We start from the raw sequence: 20,683 nt of genomic DNA on the forward strand, positions 1-20,683 counted from the left end.
AAAGGCAAATACTGGTACCGTAGTTGTTTTTCTGTTTGACATATGATGGGAGGGCATTCCAAAATAATAATATTGTCTGTGAGATCTATACTGGCTGTCAATCTGCTAGAGGGCAGAGTTCAAGTTTTTGGTACCAACATATAAGGTGAGCTATCCAGCTTAACACCAGGTTACAAGGAGGAGGAGTTATTGGTTTGTGTTTTCTTTTTAGTTTGTATTTTGTGTTTTTATCTTGTGAACTGCCCTGTGATCTACAAATGAAGTACACAAATTTAATAATAATAATAATAATCAGAGATCACTATTTTAGCTGTTTTTACTGTATGATTGCGAACTGCCTTGTGACGGTTCACTGTCATCTTCTTATATTGTATGAGGTTACTTCGGGGCAACTATCTATTCCTTCTCCTTCTGAATGGCGCAACGGGTAGGACACTTAGCGACTGTGGAAAGGAGGTGGGACTGAGGCGGCCTATTGCAGGGGTATGCAACCTAAAGCCCGTGGGCCGGATGCGGCCCAATCACCTTCTCCATCCGCCCCGCGGACGGTCCGGGAATCAGCGTGTTTTTACATGAGTAGAATGTTTCCTTTTATTTAAAATGCACATCTGGGTTATTTGTGAGGCATAGGAATTCGTTCACATATTTTTTTCAAAATATAATCCGGCCCACCACATGGTCTGAGAGACGGTGGACCGGCCCACGGTGAAAAAGGTTGCTGACCCCTGGCCTATTGCATACCGTAACGCTAGGAGCGTCCATGCCCTAACATCTCCCGGTCGTCCTCGCGCAGCCTTTGGACTCTCACCGCCCCAAGCCAGCCAAGCCCAGACTTTGCCAAAGCCGCGCGGCCGCCTCCACACACCGGGCATGCGCGGAACAACAAGACCCGGGCGCTCCGCCGGAGAGGCGGGCTCCTGCGGATTCGAGTGACGCGTCGGCAGGCCAATCGCCTCGTGAGGGCTTCTGTCTCATATTGGGAGCCAATAAACAGGGCCTCGTTCGCATGAGCCGGGCGAGGAGCGCGCGGGGAGCCGAGGGCAGGTAGCGCTTGTCTCCCTAATGGAGAGGCGGCGCTCCTTCGTCTGCAACAGGCCATGGAGGCGTAGTAGGAGTTGGGGAAGCGGGACAGGTGGGGCTGCGTGCGGCCGGAGGTAAGCGAATGGCGAGTAGGGCGGCGCTGGAGCGCAGTTTGCGCTTGCGCTCGAGCGTGCGCGTGCACCACCGTCATCCCCCGGTGCTGCCTGCGCGCGCGATATCGGGAGCGGAGGGGCAAACGCGTGCACAAAAGCTCCGGGTCACGGGGATAAATTCGGGGAGCTGCTTTCAAATACCGCAGTGCTTTTTTCATTAAAAAAATTGTTAGGGGTGTGTGCACCCCTGCGTCCCCCCGGAAAAAAGCACTGCAAATACTTGAGCATCTTCTTGCTTGCACAGAGCGCACGGCTGTTCGTTCGTTTGCATGACAGCCGAGGCCGAGCCACTTTGCAATATAAACTAGGCTGAAGGCGACAAGATGCTTGGGGGGGGGGATAAAATAAAATTCCCCCTCCACCCCACTTACAACTGACTGGAGGGGGAGGGGAAAACAAATAGGCACAAGTTTCTGACAATCTGATGCGCAGGGGGTGACTTGCAAGGTTGCTGCAGGTGAACGGGTGCCGCTCTGCAGTTTGATGACCTGTGGCTCAAAAAGACAGGCATTTGAGGTTTTTCGAGCCGCCAAGCAGACAGTTGCGCAAAGGCTAAATAACTGACGCGTGCGATTTTTGTTGGGTTTCGTTTTGTTTGCAGTGTCATGTGAGAGAGATGCAGGGCCATAAGAACCAGCTGAGCTTTACTTCACCTTCCTTGTTTTCCTGGATGAAGTTCGAATGAAGCTGACCAAGCTTTTGTTTATTTAAAACAGTGGTAGTCATTCTTTTTTTCCCCTAATGTATATTCCCAGGTTTGTTTTCTACAAAGGAGTTGCAGTGGCAATCTTCATGATTGTCACAGCCACGCGGCCCACGCCCCTTCTAAGGTTGTACAGCATTCTAAGATTACACATCAATCTTATAGTTATTATTGTATTCCTAATTATTATTGAGAGCACTAGGATAAGATTGAGGGCACTAGGAGAAGGGGACGACAGAGGACGAGATGGTTGGACAGTGTTCTCGAAGCTACAAACATGAGTTTGACCAAACTGCGGGAGGCAGTGCAAGACAGGAGTGCCTGGTGTGCTCTGGTCCATGGGGTCACGAAGAGTCGGACACAACTAAATGACTGAACAACAACAACAACAAATTATTATTATTGTATTCCTAAATAATAATAATAATTAATGGACATATTGCAACAATCAATGCAGATCTTCAGGCGTTGCCTTTTAGCTAGATCTACCATAGTTTGTGCACGTTCATGGGCAAATGATTTGGAGTGGTCCAATATCTTTCAGAGTGACTTGTGTTTCCCTAGAAGTTCCAATTTACATAACAAAAGTTGCACACCATTCTTTTGAAACGGACGCACCTAGTGTTTTCAGTGTTCCTAAATGCTTAACTTTGGAGCATACTGTGGCTTAAAAGCTCCCCTTTCTAGCTGATGGGGTGACTCTAAGACACTTGAGGCAGAAATAGTAACATGTCTTTGAGTGGACCAGTACAGTACTGTTCAGCAGTTCTGGGCCTTAGACTGTAAGAACCTGTGCTTTTTCCAATGGAGTATAAACTTGGTATTAGCATAATTCCTGCCTTGGAATAAACTTTTTGGAAAATGCATCATTGGCATGTATCCCAACGTTTTGTCATTGTACAATCCACGTTAAATTGTGGTGTCTCTCAGGCCAATCCTGGGAGGAAAAAACATACACATTTGCTGCTGGACAGCTGCCTTATATGAGAAGTGCTGGCATTGTGTTTGGCCCAACACTTTATTTTTCTGAAAGACCCTCTCAAGAGTAGAATGTGTGTGCACACACGTACACACTAGTAACTGCTGCTATAAATATGAACGAGGAACTGGGAAGCTGTGATAGATAACAAAAAAAATCTCAATCAATCTTTATTACAGTTAAAGACCAGACAGGGTAACTTTCCCTGGGGTGACAGTAGCTGTATGAGTTCTCCACTGTCTTATAATTCATTGTCTTTTAATGAATGCTGAATAAACAGGCCATCTGGAAAAGGCCATAATTTTTCATAAAAGGCACACATGCTGAAACACAACTTTTAAAGATTCAGGTGCCCTGCCCTGTCTTTTAACCAGGTCACTCAACCAGTACTTCAGTTGCTATTAAAGTGCTTTATTTCTAGGGGGGTAAAGGTGCTGATACTCTGGGCAGTTGCCCTGGACACAAAACTTCCTTGGGAGTCAGGAAAAACAAATACATGTAAAACAGAGTTGCGTGTTACAGGTAGGTAGCCGTGTTGGTTTGGCGTAGTCGAAACAAAATAAAAAAATTCCTTCCAGTAGCACCTTAGAGACCAACTAAGTTTGTCATTGGTATGAGCTTTCGTGTGCATGCGCATGAAAGTATCTGAAGAAGTGTGCATGTACACGAAAGCTCATACCAATGACAAACTTAGTTGGTCTCGTAAGGTGCTACTGGAGAGAGTTGCATGTTTTACTGGAACTTCATTAAAATATTGGTATGTAGTTATTACATGATGTGGTAATTAAAGGACTTGCTGCAACTCTATACCTTGTTCTGTACTCTTAGTACCTGACTGTGCATGCCTATTTTCGCCACAGGGTCATACCATTCATGATTCTGCTGGGACACGGGCTCACATTCTACTAATGCAAAAACACCAGGCATGCCCCACAAATTACCCGGAGATGCATTTTAAATAAAAGGACACATTCTACTCATGTAAAAACATGCTGATTCCCGGACCGTCCACAGGCGGATTTAGAAGGCGATTGGGCTGAATCCGGCCCCTGGGCCTTAGTTTACCTACCCATGCGGTACTGTGTACCATTGTGTACTGCCAGAAAAAAAAGCACTGCTTTCATTGTCTAATTATGTTGTTCAAGACAGAAAAACAGAAACCAAAATTGCAAAGCAGGAAAATGGATAAAATAACCCAGTAGGTTGTTGGCATCTGTCTGTCTTGAGAGACAATGGAGTGCACCTCCAGGGGTGAAGTCAAACTGTTGCATTAGCTGCACCCAAGTGACCTCCATGGGGCACAAGCCTGGGCAGTGTGTATGGAGGTCCTGGGCTACCCAGACAACAAGACTGGGCTACCCAGACAACAATCAGCCTCGCTGGTGTGGCCCAAAGGAAAGTAGTTTGGCCCCAGGTTGGCTGCAGGAGTTGCAAGAAGGAGGCGTACAAGGCCATCCAACCATCTTAGGGACTCCTTTTCTTTTCCCAAAGATACCGCACAAGGCAGTGGAAGTTTAGGGCCAGAGTTTCCTTATCCTAGCTAGGGTACCTTCCCAGGTTGATGAGCCCCATCTGCCCCTTCACTTCCCCCTACAGCATGAGCAGAAACCTTCTTGACTGTTGGACCCACTATTACTCTTGTCTGCTCAATCTGCTGGAGCCTGTCTTCGCATACAGTGGAAGTCCATAACTCACTGTGGGTTTGAAAGCCATCAACTGCCCTCATCTGGATTAGCCAGCCAGTCGAAGCCATTTCCTGAGGAGCAACCCCCTATTGCATGCTGACAACTTCTGGAAGCCGCAGGTGAGAGCTGAGTGCAGGGTGGGGAACTTCCTCAGAAGGAGCATGATGTGTCTGCCACCCATATACCCCAAACCCAGAAGTTATTAAAAAAATAGAACTCCCTTGTGCTAAACTCATTTGAAAACCCCATCTTAGCAGTGTAGGTTAGAGCAAATGTGAGTCAGAGCAGGTTAAGTGGCTCTTGCATAATTTAACAAGGAATTCCAGAGGATCCACCCCTTCTGGTAACAGCGCCCCAAACCATCAGGGTTGCAGTGTTTTTTTTCTTGCTTGACTCATCACCTGTTGTGGGACTGCAGGTGTGCAGGTGTTGGTCCTTCCAAGAAGACTAATGCGTTCCTTTCTTCCTGAAACAGAATTAAAACTCTGATTCAAGCATGAAGAAATTTATGGTAGTGGAACCTGTGGTTGCCTTGTTCATGTTTTTATATTCCATGCCATTGACGCAGCAATATGTGTATCGGAGGCTCTGGGAGGATATCACCAATTCCACCTTCGATAATGACAATGCTTCTCATTGCCATGTGAACCAAAGCGACCCAACTTTCTTGAAGCAAAAGGTAAGCTCAAAGTTCTCCTTGGGTGCATACCAGGCATAGTTAAATGGGCAGCACAAGTCTACTGATTTCTATCCAGAAAGCTCCTACTCTTGTTTTCTTGGGAGTAATCTCCACCGAACTCAATGGGTTCGGTGTACACTGGGTAAACTCGTAAGAAAACATTTGTAGGATTGGACTGCTAGTCTCTATATATCGCTGCGAGAGATTTAATTGTATGCTCTTTAGTTCCACAGGCTTTAATGGAAAATTTAAAATGCATATGCTTGGGTTGTGTCCACTAGGAGAGAGCGTTGCAAAGAAAACATCACTTGAGCCAAGGATACACAAGACCCTCTTTTGAGTTAAATGACACAGTCAATGAATTGTCAGCTGCTGGAATAATCACAGCTGGAAGGACCAGCTGCAAAAGAGGACGGGGCTCTGGCAGCTTTAAGAGGGCGTTCCAGTAGGCTCGCCAACTGAACTTTGTGTGGACTCTTCAAATGTAGTCCCATTGAGAGCACATGGCAATAATCCAACCTGGATGTGACACTTTTGTCAGAGCTTTTCAAGAATGGCTGCTGATGGTGCACCAGCCTAAGCTGGACAAAAGCACCCCTGGCCACAGTACTCTTTGGACATCTTCATCCAGGAGTACTGCCAGATTGCAACCTGATTTTTTCAGGAGGAGGGCTACCCCATCGAAGGTGGGCTGAAGTTTTAAAACAGAGAAGTTGTGTATCTCCAGTCACTGATTGCCTTAGGAACTTGAATATGGTCAGTGTTGATCACTCATTTTAGGGATGGTTCAGGATCAAGGATTTTAAAGCGGTATTTTTAAGAAGGCTTCCTAGCATTTGCATTCAAATATCTTTTGTACTGTGTTAGAATTGGATTCATGTTTAATTACAAAGAAGCTCAGAATTCATTAGACCAGACTGCGGCTGGCCTGCTTGAACAAATATCTTTATAGCTAAAGTGGGGGATCTTACACTGATACAGTGGTGCCTTGGTTCTCAAACTTAATCCGTTCTGTGAGTCCATTCGAAAACCAGGGCACAGCTTCCCGTTGGCTGCAGGAGCTTCCTGCACTCAATCAGGAGCTGCATCGGATGTTTGGCTTCCAAAAAACGTTCGCAAACCGGAACACTCATTTCTGGGTTTGCGGCGTTCGAGAGCCAATTTGTTTGACAACTAAGGTACCACTGTACACTGTTTAATGTGCAATGCAGGTATGCTGCTTGCTAGACTGGCTGCAGATTGTGGAAAATGCTTTCATTAATAATAGGGTTTGCTAGCAGCGCTCCCTTCCTTGCATCTTGTTTTGCCTCACAATGCTCTATCCCTTAATTTAATCTTTAATATAAGTTGAGGACTCCTCCCTGTTTAAATTTCTGTTGCAAGTTCTATTTACTTGCTTCACAAACTGTGCCCTAGAGTGAAACGTATCTTCAGATTTAAGACATGTGGGCCAAATCTTCAGCTAGCGTCACAGTGCAATGCTTCATTGGCTTTGCTGAAACTCAGCTGCTTTTAATCCAGGCGCTTCTCATTTACTTTCTTGTGTGCCTGACTTAAGTAGTGGAGTGTTGTGTTTAATTTATATGCAGCATATGTTTTGGTGACTCTCCCTCATTATCTGGAGTGATCAGCAGATACCTCATGTGAAAACATGGCTGTGTGCAACCCAAGCTGACGTGGCAAAGTCCTATGGACTTCTTTAAATAAGTGCATTCAAGGCTCATTTGTTTTTCCCTCTGGATTGCACACAACACCAAGCACCAGGCCAGGGTCATCTTGTACCAGCTGGGATTCTTGCAACATTTGCTTAGTGTTGGGCCTTCTGTCTCTCCTCTCTGCTACCCCATCTAGACAGATCATTGCCATGTTATCATCTTGCCCAGAGGAAGTTAAAGGTCCTTTTGTGTTAAGAAAGTCTTCAAACAGAAAAACAACAACACAATCGCAGGAAACAACAGTCCTGCGGTTTCGGGCGGGGGGCCCCCGTTGAGTCTGCTGAGTGAGGGGGGCCTGGACATCTGCCCCAAGGTCCTACCCTGTCTCTCAGAACAGACACACCAAGTGTGTCTTCAGTCGGCAAGTGTTATTCTGCCACTCTCAAGGAGAGAGAATCGTTTACAGAAGGGCCAAAAGGTCACTAAATGCAAGAGGCATGCATAGTCTGCGACATTTCTACTCAAAGTTCAAGTGTGTGTGAGATAACCTCCGTGCTTACTTTGCTTGCCAGTGCTTTCTCTGTGGGCTTGATACATTTGAGCTTTGCACAGAAATGTAATGGGCCCCTTGCATTTTGTGGCATTTCAACATGGTGATTTATAATTCTCCCGTCTGTAAATAGATATACAGGTATGGCTTCAACTGGCATTTCACGCACTGGGTGATGTAGAATCTAGTCCACAAAAGCTTATGCCGCTGTAAATGTGTTAAAATCATATCCACACCATTTAAAGCACACACCTTTCTCCAAATAATCCTGGGAACTGTAGCTTGTTAAGAGCGCTGGGAATTGTAGCTCTGAGGGTGAACTACAGTTCCCATGATTCTTCCAGGAAAACCTTGTGTTTGAAATGTATGGTGTGAATGTGACCTAAAAAGGCTCTTTTGTCTCTGTGGTTGCGCTGGCTGATCAAAATTTGGCCTTCCCTCTTCACACTGTCTCCTACATGCATGCATGTTGAGGTGTGAAAGAGGGAAAGATGATGATGTTTTAAATAATAATAATTTATGTACTGCTCACAAAACAAAATGCCTTCTAAGTGGTTTGCAACTATAAAACCAATTATATAATCCATGCATAATTAAAATACACTAACAATTCCACTGTAGCATTAAAACATAATTAATTAAAATATGCCACAAGCCAGTTATAATAAATATAACTTTATATCCCGCCCTTCCCAGTTTAAAAACCGGGCTCAGGGCGGATAACAGCAAAAATTAAACATTGATTAAAATGGAACTTAAAAACAGCATAGAATACCACATAAAATGCAGCATCAATATCAATAAAATCCAAAAATTATGGGGTCATTTTTGGAAGACGAAAAAAGTTAGAAAGCACGACAATGGAAACAACTGGGAAAAAAACCAGTAGGATCAAGTTGAAGTTCAGGAGCATGCCCACCTGAACAGGTGTGTCTTCAAGAGCCAGTGGAATGCCAGTACTGATGGCACCTTGGTATTTCAGCAGGGAGGGCACTCCACAACACACTGGTTCCACGCTTGCCTGCATGTTATCGCAAGCCATTAACAATCCGTTATTACACAGGTTTGCATTCACGGATTGACAACCCGCTCCCTGCTACTTTATATTAAATCTGTTTATTTTCCTCTTTCAGGAAGTCCAAGAAAAAGTCTCTATTTTTATCTTGAAAACAGAGCTGTGTGCGGGTGCCCTCAGCATTTTGGTAGCCTTTATTGTCGTAGCAAATGGAGAACGCTGGGGGCGCAAAGTATCGCTGGTTCTTCCTATGGTGGGGAGTCTTGTGAGCACCATCTTCCTCTGTGCTATATCCTATTTCTCGCTGCCCCTCTCTCTCCTTTTCATTTCGGCCTTCGTTACTGGGGTGTTTGGAAGCCTAGCAACCTTCCTCGGCGGTGCCTTTTCCTTCATAGCTGACCTTTGTGAGAATGAGAAGCAGAATACCATCCGAATAGCGGTGATCGACTTCATCCTTGGAGTGGCCTCTGGATTGGGAGGACTGTCTTCAGGCTACATTTTAAAAGCTTTGGACTTTACCTGGACATACGTGGTGATGTCACTGCTTCATGTGGTCAACATTTTGTATGTTACGTGTTTCTTGGATGACACTGTCCGGGTATCTGATGATGAGCCAAAGTCTCTGAAAGAAAAGCTCAAGGAAACCTTTTCTGGAGTTTATGACTTATTTCAGAAATCTCCCTGTAGGAAACGGACTCTGATTGCATTGTTGCTTTGTACATTCATGACTTACTTGTTCATAATGATCGGCGCGCTTTCTCTTTACACAATCTATGAACTGAACGCTCCGCTCTGCTGGAATGCCATCTACATAGGATACGGCTCAGCTGCATCTACTGTTGCATCTCTGATTGGCTTTCTAGGAATCCTTGTCCTTGTCAAGTACTTAAAGGACTTTTACCTTGTTTACCTCGGGATCTTCTCTTACATAGGAGGAGCCGTCATGGCTGCTTTTGCCAACACTACGTTGCTGATGCTTTTAGGTGAGTTCAGTACCAGACCGGTGAAAATTCAGGACTTCTGGTAAGAACGCTGGTTATGTAGACGTTTTGAAAACAGGTGGTGCTCACAACCGTGAGGAGTAATTTCTGGGCTACATTATTTTCAAGAATATATGCAATTTTATGCACACTTCCCCCAGATGTATGCATTTTTATACACATTCCTTGGTTCGAGAACTGCACCACAAAATTCAGAAAAGTATGGATTTTGAAATTCATTTGCATTTCGGTTTGCATATTGTTTCAGGTTAGGTTCACATTAATCCTTACCAAACCATTGAAAGCCCACTGAAATAGACTTGAGTAATTTAAATGCATCTACTGTATTTTAGTGGATCTTCTCTGAGTATGACTTAGTTGGAGACAACCCTATATGACTATCAAAATACCTTGGCTGTTTCCTTTTGCTTTGTTGTAATTTACAGTACAGCTTCATCTATTTCAGTCTCCCATTCATAATATTGCTGGCTTGTGTGTTTTGCAGTGAGAGTGCCTTCCCTACTACTTGCAATGCCCATTCCGGTCCTTCGGTCCATGTTGTCCAAATTAGTTCTTCCTAATGAACAAGGTGAGTTGAAGTTGCGAAAGGACAGGTCGCGGCGGTTGTCATGTCATAAATTACAAAAGGAGTTAGGAGGTGTTGGGTGGATTTGTCAGTTTTATTTTACATTGCTATTTATTATTTGGGGCTTAAAAAAAGAAAAAAGCTTAACCCTATTAATAAGTAGCTTAAGTAACACTCTTGAATGCCACCCTGGAACCTTCTGAGAATAGGCGGATGAGAAATGTTTCAAATAAATGGAGAAAAGCACAAGTGTCTTATTTTAATTTTTTTGTGTTTTCTCGTTTTGACAGGAGCTATATTTGCTTGCATCGCCTGCTTAGAGGTCGTGATGGGGACTCTTGGACTTGTCACGTTCAATAGTCTTTATGCTGTGACTGTGGGCTGGTTTCCAGGCTTCTCCTTCCTCTTCTCAGCCGGCCTTTGCATAATTCCACTGAGCACGCTGAGGTCGTATACATATTACTCCTCTGGTTAATGCCAAAAGCAATGCTAATTATTACATTGCATTTATAGCCCACCTTTCCCTCCAAGGAGCTCCAGGTGGTCTACGTGGTTCCCCCCCCCTCCCCCTTTCAGTAACCCTGTGAGGTAGTGTCCGGGCTTGTGCGTGGCTACTCTTTGAGTAAAGACGCCAAAGTCCACCCTGTCTTTAACAGGTTTATTGTGCATAGTATTTACAGTGCAGAGATGCCAAGGAACATGACCTTCTAGTCACTCGCAGAATCCGGGAGTGGACGTTCCCTGTTACCTGACCAGCGTAAGAGCTTGGGCACCCCGAAATGCCACCTCCCCTCCTTACGTTTAGTACCACGCCTTAACTGGGGCAACGGAAGTGGCTGCCCCGTTTCCTCAGTTCGTTGGCCGGGGCAGTGCCAGGGCTCTGCAGCATCTCTGAGCCCTCTCTCCTCCATCCCCATGACTTCCTCCTCCCCCTCCCCTGACCTGCTGCTGCTCACTGGGCGATGTGCTGGTCAGCAGGAGAGGCAGAGGCTCCCTGTACGGAGGTCCCCTGACAGGTAGGTTTAGAGTTAGAGACAGCGACTGGCCCAACATGACCCCGAGAGCTGCATATGAAACAAGTGCTCCTCTATAGAGCTACCACTCCTCCGCCAGTGCATCCTTAATAAAAATCTCCAGCATCACTACTTCATATATTATCAAGTACTGAGACCTGGTAACAGTATTTTTTTTTTCTGAATGAAATTCTTCTAGTGAAATATTAATTAAATAATTAAGCACAGTGGTACCTTGGCTCTCGAACTTAATCTGTTCCGGGAGTCCCGTTCGAAAACCAAGGAGCGGCTTCTGATTGGTGCAGGAGCTTCCTGCACTCAAGCAGAAGCCATGTCGGATGTTCGGCTTACGAAAAGCGTTCACAGACCAGGATACTTACTTCCAGGTTTGCGGCATTTGGGAGCTGATTTGTTTGACAACTAAGCCAGTCAAGAACCAAGGTACCACTGTATTGAGTACTATAAAGTACTGGTAAAGTATTTAGGTGGTGTTCGACTAGCCTTTAAACTGTTGGCCCATTGAAATGAACATGACTAAGTGAGACTCGTCCATTTCAAAAGGTCTACTCTCAGTAGTTGAATACCACACTTTGACTTGAACAAAGGAGACCAACCAACACCATGTTTTCCCCCCCTCAGTACAAGACTTTTCTCGGTCAAAACTTCATTCCAGGGTGTTTGTGTTAAAAGGGAATAATCCCATCTGAGCTACTTGGAAGATAGGCTGAGTACAAATGCAATGTAGATCGGTAAAAGAAATGGTCAGGAAGGGGTGTATTGCAGATAAAAGTCTATATGTCAGGACAAGAGTATTTGCTGGAAATTAGTGAAAAATAATGCAAAACTCAGGCTATATATTTCCTGCTATGCCGATTTCCCAACAGTGCCTTGGCTTTGCCACATACCTACAGTGTTAGGGTGGACACAGACATAACATTTAAAATAGTGGTCACACTGCGTCCTTCTCCCTGCAGTATGGAACTGCAGTGGTACCTTGGTTTTCGAACAGAATGTGTTATGGGAGTCCATTTGACTCCTGGAACCATTCGAAAACCAAAGTGCGGCTTCCCATTGGCTGCAGGAGCATCTTGCAGCCAATCGGAAACCGCGCCAGATGTTCGGCTTCTGAAAATCATTTGAAAACACAAGCCCTGACACTTGAAAACCAGAATACTTCCAGGTTTCGATCGTTTGGGAGCCGATTTGTTCAGTACAACTGTACTAACTAGTAAAATACCGGTTCAGCTGTCCATCCTTTGCTTTCCTTTGTGTTTCACGTTCTAGAGATTGGCAAGGGGGAGGTGCGTAGGTAAATGTCATAGGTTTTCACCAATAGGAATTCTCCTTGGCCAGCTATTTCCCAATTCAAACTGAACCATGCTGAAAATTTGCAGAAGTGTTGTTTTTCCACACATGTCCTGGGATAAAGGAGAAGCTATTTCGCCCTGGCAAGGTTGCTTTCAAATTGCCTTAACTGCTCTTAGAATGTTCCACCTGCCTTTGGTCCTAATCTAAAGCTTGTATGACAGGTGTTTCCTTCAAAAGGTTAAGAAGACTATCCATTTCAGGTTGCATACAGGGAGGTATTGTCACAACCTTACTGAATACGCCACATGGACCTTTTTCATTGCAGTGTATGACAGCTTTATGATTTCTGTACATTTTCAGTTGACTTAGTACAGTGTGTTCCGTATCTCCTCTTTAAAACGTCTTATCTCTTCCTCACAGCTGGTTTCTGTATGCCACTTGGCATGAATATCACTGTGCACTACTTATAAATGAAGAAGACTCCCTTGGGGAGAATGCTGACAGCTGAACAGAGAATTTGTCTAATGGCTAGCCCTCCTCTCCTGTTCTTCTATCATGGCCATACCTGTTGACTCCATTGGCACAGCTAAAGAAGGATCTGATGTGTCTGTTGTTAGATCTCTACAAGAATTGACCATCCCAGGTTTGCTACTGTCCTTGATGGTACATAGGATGCTGCGCAAAGCGGTAGCAGAGAAGAGAGTCGTGAATGGTGTTTTCAGTCTGTTGCTATTCTGGGGCGGGATTCAATCGCAAGCTGGCAAATTCGCAATGACAGTTGATTGGGAGGCCTTGCGCAACAAACCTGCTTTCTCAAAACATCAGGCTTTTTGCAGTAAGGAAAGTGACGGGGAAATGGACTGGAAAGGATAGGCTCGCTGGACACAACGTCGTCTAGCCTCTCCACAAACAAATCGGGGTGAATGCTCACTAAATAGCCAATGTAGCAAACAGATCAGGAAGGAACGCTCAGTAAACAGATTGTCTGGAAGCACCCAAAGCACTGCCTTGGTCGTGCTGTTTCAAAGGCAATGGGCAGTTGGCCATTGCTGAAACAGGAGTGATGTCAGAACTGGGATCAGGCCCTTGATGTCTTGGTGCACCTGCGCATGGCTGTTAATGTTTCAGTGCAATCAGTAGCAGATAGTGTGGTGCTGCTGCTCACCTGATCTCAGGTTGGGTTGGTTGTCGCTCCTGCTTACTGGAAGAGGCAAGGTGTCACCATGTTTGGACACATTTCCGTTCTCTCGTCATTTTGAAATGCCCCGGCCTTTGAGTTTCGGAATTCTGTGACTCCTGTATTAATCAGACTTTCTTGTGTACACCAGCATGTCTGTGATGCATACCTGCTTGCAAGGAAGTGGAAAGATGGGCAGTAGCGATGCCACTCCCTCAGCAAGGAAATAATGCACTTAATTTGCATGCAATGCAATCTTATGTGTGACTATTCAGAAATAAGCCCAATTGGGTTCAGTAGGACTTACTTACAGGATTGAACTATTATACAGTCACACCTTGGTTTTCAAACAGAATGCATTCTGGAAGTCCGTTCGACTTCCGAAACATTTAGAAACCGATTGCGCAGGTGCACCAGAAATAATAGTGGAAGCCGCATCGGATGTTCGGCTTCCAAAAAAAGTTTAAAAACTGGAACACTCACTTTCGGGTTTTGATCGTTCGGGAGCCAAAACGTACAAGTATCAAGGCATTTGAAAACCAAGGTACGACTGTATATTGATATGTAAATAGAATTATCTACTCTTGCAACAGGAAGGTCGTGTTTGTGTTGCAGAGGGAGTAAGAATCACAGGATGGGTGAAGTGCTGTCAACAAACCCTGTTTGAGCAATTGCAGCTGTGGAGGCCTACATAGCTTCCCCAATTTTTGTGTGACCACATCTGCAAGCAAGCCCTGTGGCCAGACAAGGTTAAGAAAATACAGAAACTGAGCCAATTATTTTTAAAATAATTCTGAACAAACCTGATTCTTCTTTACACAGAGGAGAGGCAGGTGCCTTGAATGCAGTCTATAATAATGATTGGCAATCTTTGGCTTGGAATCTAAGGTAAGTTAACTTAAGGAACATAATGGAAAAAAGGCTTCCATCTCCTGTTCCACCTCTGTAGCCACCTGAATCCCTCCCCCTGAAAAAAGCCACTCTGGAAGGTTTTGTCTCCCTCCCGAATCATGTAGGATGGGATGCTAAGGCCTTTGGGAGAGCTGGAGAATCAACTGGAATTGGGCTTGGATCAAAGAATTATATGGAAGGAAAGATTTCACCCAACAGCTCCACGCAACCTGTCCCACATTGTACAGGAAGGGCCAGCAAACCTCTGGAGAGGCTTTCATGATGGCAGAGGAGAGGAGAGGAGGGGGCAGCCAATTCCATGAACTTCCATAAGTTAACCTATTTTATGATGCATACAATTGTATAAAATGCCGCTGTGATTTATCTTGCGTTATTTTTCTTAAATTGTTCTATTGGGCCTAAGAATGGGCGGGTCTTTCAATTTCAACATCAGTTTGCAAATTCTTTCATTTTAAAAAAAGGTCAGAAGAAAAAAACCAGCATTTTAGTACAAATTTCTCCTACATGCACATTTTTGTATGCAATGTTGTCATTTTTGCAAGTAGTATCCACTATTATAATGCATTTTTATGCGCACTTTACCTAGTTTGTATGAATTGCTTGGTTAGAGAACTGCATTGCAAAATTCAAAGAAGTCTGAATTTCAAAGGATGACTGTATTTGGTTCATATATTTTCAGGAGTTAGGAAAATTTGCCTTTAAATGTGAACTGAATCCCTCATTAGCCTGGCCTGCTAATGCATTTAAGTATACAAAAGGGAGGATTAATCAGTAATGTTTGCTGTATGCTGCCCCCCCCCCAACAGCACTTTCTACGGCGGATAAAAGAGGATATGTTGTAAACAAAAAGGAAAAAGAAAAGAAAAAAACCCTAAAGTAATTGTATATTTTGTTTAAGGATTGACTTGTTAAATTATTAGGTAGTGTTTCAATTGATTCATTTGATAGGGTTGGTTCACATGAAAACAAAGAGCAAGACCTTGCTATTCAGGATAAGCATGTTGAACCTGTGAAGCCTGCAGTGGAAAATGTAGCTGCCTGCAGGGTAGACGCTACGTAATGTTTTGGGCTGCAGTTCAACACAGGATTAGGTGTGCTTAAAACTCTTTCAAAATAACTGGATTTAAAACTTGCCATCCTGAGCACACTCACATGGCCCTTCTGCATACCTGCCAAGTTGCTGTCAGAGAAATAAGGGACCGGGCCGGAAATAGCAGGCCGGAAGTAGCGCTGCCGCCATTTTGGAACTGGGCGGAGCATGCTCAGAAGTGACTTTTGATGCTGCTTTGCCCAGTTCCAAAATGGCCACCATGCCAGAAGTCGCACTGCAGCCATTTTGGAACTGGGCAGAGCAGCATCAAAAGTTGCTTCTGAGCTTGCTCTGCCCAGTTCCAAAATGGCTGCCGCGCCAGAATAAACCAGGGAAAAACAAAAAAATCAATTTTTTCAGCTAGGAACAGCTGGAAAAACGGGGATTTTTCGGGGTAAACGGGAGACTTGGCAGCTATGCCCTTCCGCTTCCTTAAGTGAAACCCCAGAGTCTGCCATACCTGCCGCCGCCACCATTACGGGGGATGGGGGGAAATGGGACAGCAGGCGGGCATTCTTGCTTGTGTGTGGGTCAGGCACAGTGTGCCACAGATATAGAGTGGCGTTTTGGAACTCCACTCTTGGCCCACACTCTGTGGTTTGGTTGTGGGTGTAGGAATGCTGGCCATTTTCCAAACGTCTGGTAGTGCTGATTGCATTCTCCAGTGATGGCCGGGGTGGTTCAGCCAGTGAAATAGTTACAACACAGGGAAAGGCAGGAGAAGAACAGGCTGGTTGGCTAGATGGGGGTGAATGGGGAAGTGGAAGCCTGTGTGGTGTGTGTGTGTGCAGGGCCGGCTCTAGGTAGACCCCCGGTGGCGCAGGGCACCATGGCGCTGGCCCGCCAGGAGGGCGCCATGAGCTGCGCCCGCCCGCTGGCTGGCCGGTCCGCCAACCGCGCTGTGCCTGCCCGCCCGCCGCGGCACCGCGCAGCAGGGGGCGGGGCGGGGGGGCGCCAGAGTGATCCGTTGCTCCGTGGCTCCAGGGGCGCTTAAGACGGCCCTGTGTGTGTGTGTGTGCGTAAGCCAAGAGGGGGGAACTTCTGTGTTTGCACGTGAAGGAATATTTGTGTGAGTGAGAAGATGAATGATGGTTGAATGAAGAGAAGGGAGAGAGAGAGAGAGAGAGAGAGAGAGAGAGAGAGAGAGAGAGAGAGAGAGAGAGAGAGAGAGAGAGAGAGAAGTGCTCCCCCCCTCCCCACATTTTGGACAACATTCCAATGTTGGGCGGTTTTCCCCTAAGCGGAGATGGCCCTAAACCCCCCCCCAAAAAAAACCTTTCTCATCTTCTTACTGGAAAGAAAGCCTTGTCAATAACGTTTTCAAAATCAAGAATCTTAAATTTTGTCTCTCCTTGAGCACTTTAACATTTTTCTCCCCTCTGGTCTGGAGAATCTTCCTCATTTCTTTTTACAACTCTTTTGAGCTCCTGTGATGGAACCAGAGCTGTGCATCTAATTAGTTACAGTTAATGTGCTGTGAAGTGTAATTTTGTACTTGCATCGCACTTTTCATCTTTCAGAGCGCTGGGCAAATATGTAAGTCATTAATCTTCTCGATGCTGCTCTGAGGCAGGTACTCTTTGCCAGCTTCACTTTCCACCTCTGGGTGGGCAACCTTTTAATATCGAACTTGTCTCAGGGCCACAGAGCAAATTAATATTAGGGATTGAGATGATAAAACAGCTTCTGCCTTTTGGGTTTATATGCTCTATAATGACAGTATGTATAGAGAATGCCATTCAATGGCGTCTGTCCTCCCCACCCCCACCCCGCCCAGCATAAAATATGTTGTTAACACCTGGCGAGTTTTTCATATAGCTAACATTTAGGATGTTATTTCCCCACTTGCCATATATTGCTTTGCCGTATCATGAAGTGCTGAGGTGCTTTCATGCTGGTGGTTTTATGAGAGTTCCTTAGTGACTTCTAACGCTCCCTCTCAGTCTCTGTGATCCACACACCTCTCTCCCCCATAGATCAAATTAGATGTTCATGGGAAGATTGTGATAAGTCTCTGAAAGGGTTTTTTAATGAACCCTGACTGCCGTCAGGAGTGAGAGAACAGCAGGAGGTGGGGTGGGCAGCACTTCACTTTCCTGCAGTTTGTCCACTCAGAATTTATTTCCCCCCCAGTTGCTTATCTCCCTGCGAGGGAAAAATATCTGGGTTCTCATCCATGCAGCTGGTTTATACAATGTGTGCTGTTGAAATGATATTTTATGTTCTTTAGGGGTTGTTTGTGTCCGTGATATTGCTGTGTTTTACTTTGATGAACTAACATTCATTAATTTGGGGAACCTTTCGGTTGGAAGCTTGGCTATAAATCCAAGTAGTAATAATAACATCTTTTCCTACCCTCTTGCTTTACTCAGACTGCAGCGTTACCTAGCAAGTTCCATTTTTTAAAAGTCCAGAGACTGGTTGATGTTATCTCCTATGTAATGTCTGCTATACCCCACCCCACCCTGATCGTGAGGGTTGCAGATTGTTTGGGGTCATAATGGACTACACTGTAAATAGCATTTTGGGGGCTTTGGAAGCGTGGGAAATGAGCAATGGACTGGGCACTCTTTCCTCAGTCCAATGTACCCAGCTCACCCCCCCTTCCACATCTCTGTATTTCTTAATTTGTGTATGTGGGTAGTCTGGGCCGCCATAGTACATTTGTTGGATGGAGGGTAGGATTTGTACAGTAGCTATAACAAACAGGAGTTTGGAAGTCTTTTTTTTTGGGGGGGGGGTGGCAGCTAGGAGAAAGCTCTCCAAATGTAGCTGCTTTGGTAGTCGACCATTATTTCCGATGTCCACTAACCGGACCTGTCTACCAAAGTGCCAGGGGAGGCAAGCTGTGGCCTCGCTTCCTACTGTATGGAGATGCTCAGAAGCAGTGAGACTCTTACTTCCTCTTGCATCGGAGTGTTTCCAAAGCTTGGCATGAACCAAGTGGCTGACTTCTCTTTTCCAAGTACATGTGCCAGAGAGATATCAGGGAGAAGGCCAGGCTTTGTTTCTCCCACACAGCGTGAAGCAAAATGCTGCTCTTGGCTTTTGTGTCCTCCTAGTTGTGTGGAGAACTTGTGTGGGGGTGTGTGGGGGTGTCTCATCTAGCAGTAATTCATTTTATGGGCACCACTTTGATTGACGATACAGAAATTTAATTCAGTGTGTGGCCCCCAGGTTCTCTGACGAAGTGCTCTTGTGGCCCACTTGGTCTGAGTTGTTGGACCACTTTGCTTTAGGGTAACCTTTAATGACTGGTTTTAGATTGCCCTTTTACTTTGCCCACTTGGTGTCCTGTAGATGTTTTTGGACTACAACTCTTCATCCCCAGCTCCAGCACATGTGGAGAGCAGGTTGGCGAAAGCTGCCACAGACAGCTATGGAACAAAAGAAGGGACTGCATTTTCTCCCAACCAGCAGCAGTAAGACTGCAAGCTTGCTTGAGAGATATTGCACTGAAGCTGACTGTTGTGGCTTAAGAGAGGCTCTGTAATAACTTCTGGCACTAATTACTCAGGACAAAGCTGCTTTGTCAAAGTTAATAGCTGCTTGGGGGGAAATGGCAATAGCTATTCACTGACCAGAGAACTTTCACTTTCCTCCTTTTGTGAGAGGTTGTCGTACTGCTGTTAGCAAAAGCAGCCCTCCACCCAAGGAGTTTGGGCCTGGAGTTAGCTTCACATGAACTCAAAAGTGAAAGTTCATGAGAAGTTCTGTTATCTTGATCTGATAGCGCACAGAGTGAACAAGAAAGTATCTTATCTGAGTAACTTTAAAATGGCCTTCTCCAACCTGGTGCCCCCAGGTGCTTTGTATTCCAGCTTCCATCATCCCTGACCACTAGCCATGCTGGCTGAGGCTGATGGGGAGTTGTAGCTTGAAACATCTGGAAAGCACGAGGTTGGCAGGAGGCTACTGCCAATACATCTAGAGAAGGAACTGATCATTTGGCTAAGGATCAGAAAATGTGTGCTTATGGGGGGATTTATAAAAGGAAGAGCGTAAGAGCAAGCAATTGCTTTTAGACTAGTGTAATTGTAGTAGCTTATTGCAAAGAATCTTGGGAATTAAAAGTATGCTGAGCATGTTCAGATCTGTATTGTCCTTCATAAAACTAGCCCCCAAGATTTCCTAAGGTTACCAAATGATTTAGCAATCCTATGCATATTTGTCTACTCAGAAGTGAGGCACATTGACTTCAGTGAGACTTACTCAGAGGTATAGGTGCACGAGAATGCAGCCTTAAACCAATCTGTATCAGTAGTGTGCAGACACTCAAAACTTTATGGAACTGGAAGTTTTTATACAGTGGTTGCTCAAGTTAATCTTTGCACTGATTCTGGCTCTAAGACTGAGCTGCCTTGGGAGTGTGTGTTTTGCAATAATCATGACAATATTTGCACTTCTTTCCTTGACCGACTTTTATTTGTGTGTATAATGTATATTGAATGAAAATATTGAGATAAATAAAACCCTTTTTGAATGACATCTGTATCGGTGCTTCTTAAAACAATTATTTCACGTGCAATCCAGTCACTAGAAAGAAACATGGCAATTCAAGCTGCTTATGCTAGAACACGTTTATCTAAAAAATGAGTCAGTTTAGGTTAAGAGGGAAATGATTACATTATACATTAATTTATATGCCAGTAAATCCATTTTTAGGGACCCAGGTGGCGCTGTGGGTTAAACCACAGAGTCTAGGGCTTGCTGATCAGAAGGTCGGCGGTTCGAATCCCTGCAACCGGGTGAGCTCCCGTTGCTCAGTCCCAGCTCCTGCCCACCTAGCTGTTCGAAAGCACATCAAAGTGCAAGTAGATAAATAGGGACCGCTCAGGCGGGAAGGTAAACGGCGTTTCCGTGTGCTGCTCTGGTTCGCCAGAATCAGCTTTGTCATGCTGGCCACATGACCCGGAAGCTGTCTGTGGACAAACGCCGGCTCCCTCGGCCTATAGAGCGAGATGAGCGCCGCAACCCCAGAGTCGGACACGACTGGACCTGATGGTCAGGGGCCCCTTTACCTTTACCTAAATCCATTTTTAGAATTTACATCTCAGAAGTCAAGTAAGAATGACATTTAGTTGTCTGGTTTTGAAATGGACAAGGAAAGAGCAACTTGTTTATGGTCAAAGATCACATTAGAATATGACAGACCAGT

At 45.1% G+C, this 20,683-nt stretch overlaps 1 protein-coding gene across 2 annotated transcripts; it reads left to right on the forward strand.

Annotated features, from left to right (window-relative positions):
• Window positions 1–973: 973 nt before the first annotated feature.
• SLC46A3 (solute carrier family 46 member 3) lies at window positions 974–15,298 on the forward strand. 2 transcript variants are annotated; one of them, XM_088668248.1, is made up of 7 exons: window positions 979–1,154; window positions 4,472–4,679; window positions 5,036–5,239; window positions 8,578–9,442; window positions 9,945–10,028; window positions 10,316–10,472; window positions 12,767–15,298. In XM_088668248.1, the coding sequence occupies exons 3-7, from the start codon at window positions 5,057–5,059 to the stop codon at window positions 12,852–12,854; spliced, it is 1,377 nt and encodes a 458-aa protein (XP_088524374.1). In that variant the 5' UTR covers window positions 979–1,154; window positions 4,472–4,679; window positions 5,036–5,056; the 3' UTR covers window positions 12,855–15,298. The 2 variants fall into 2 exon arrangements, with proteins under 2 accessions (XP_088524376.1, XP_088524374.1); XM_088668250.1 differs by lacking the exon at window positions 4,472–4,679 and having other exon boundaries at window positions 974–1,154; window positions 12,767–15,275.
• Window positions 15,299–20,683: the final 5,385 nt, after the last annotated feature.

Source organism: Zootoca vivipara, chromosome 4 (genome assembly GCF_965207765.1).
Source record: "Zootoca vivipara chromosome 4, rZooViv2.hap1.1, whole genome shotgun sequence".
Taxonomy (NCBI): Eukaryota; Metazoa; Chordata; class Lepidosauria; order Squamata; family Lacertidae; genus Zootoca; species Zootoca vivipara.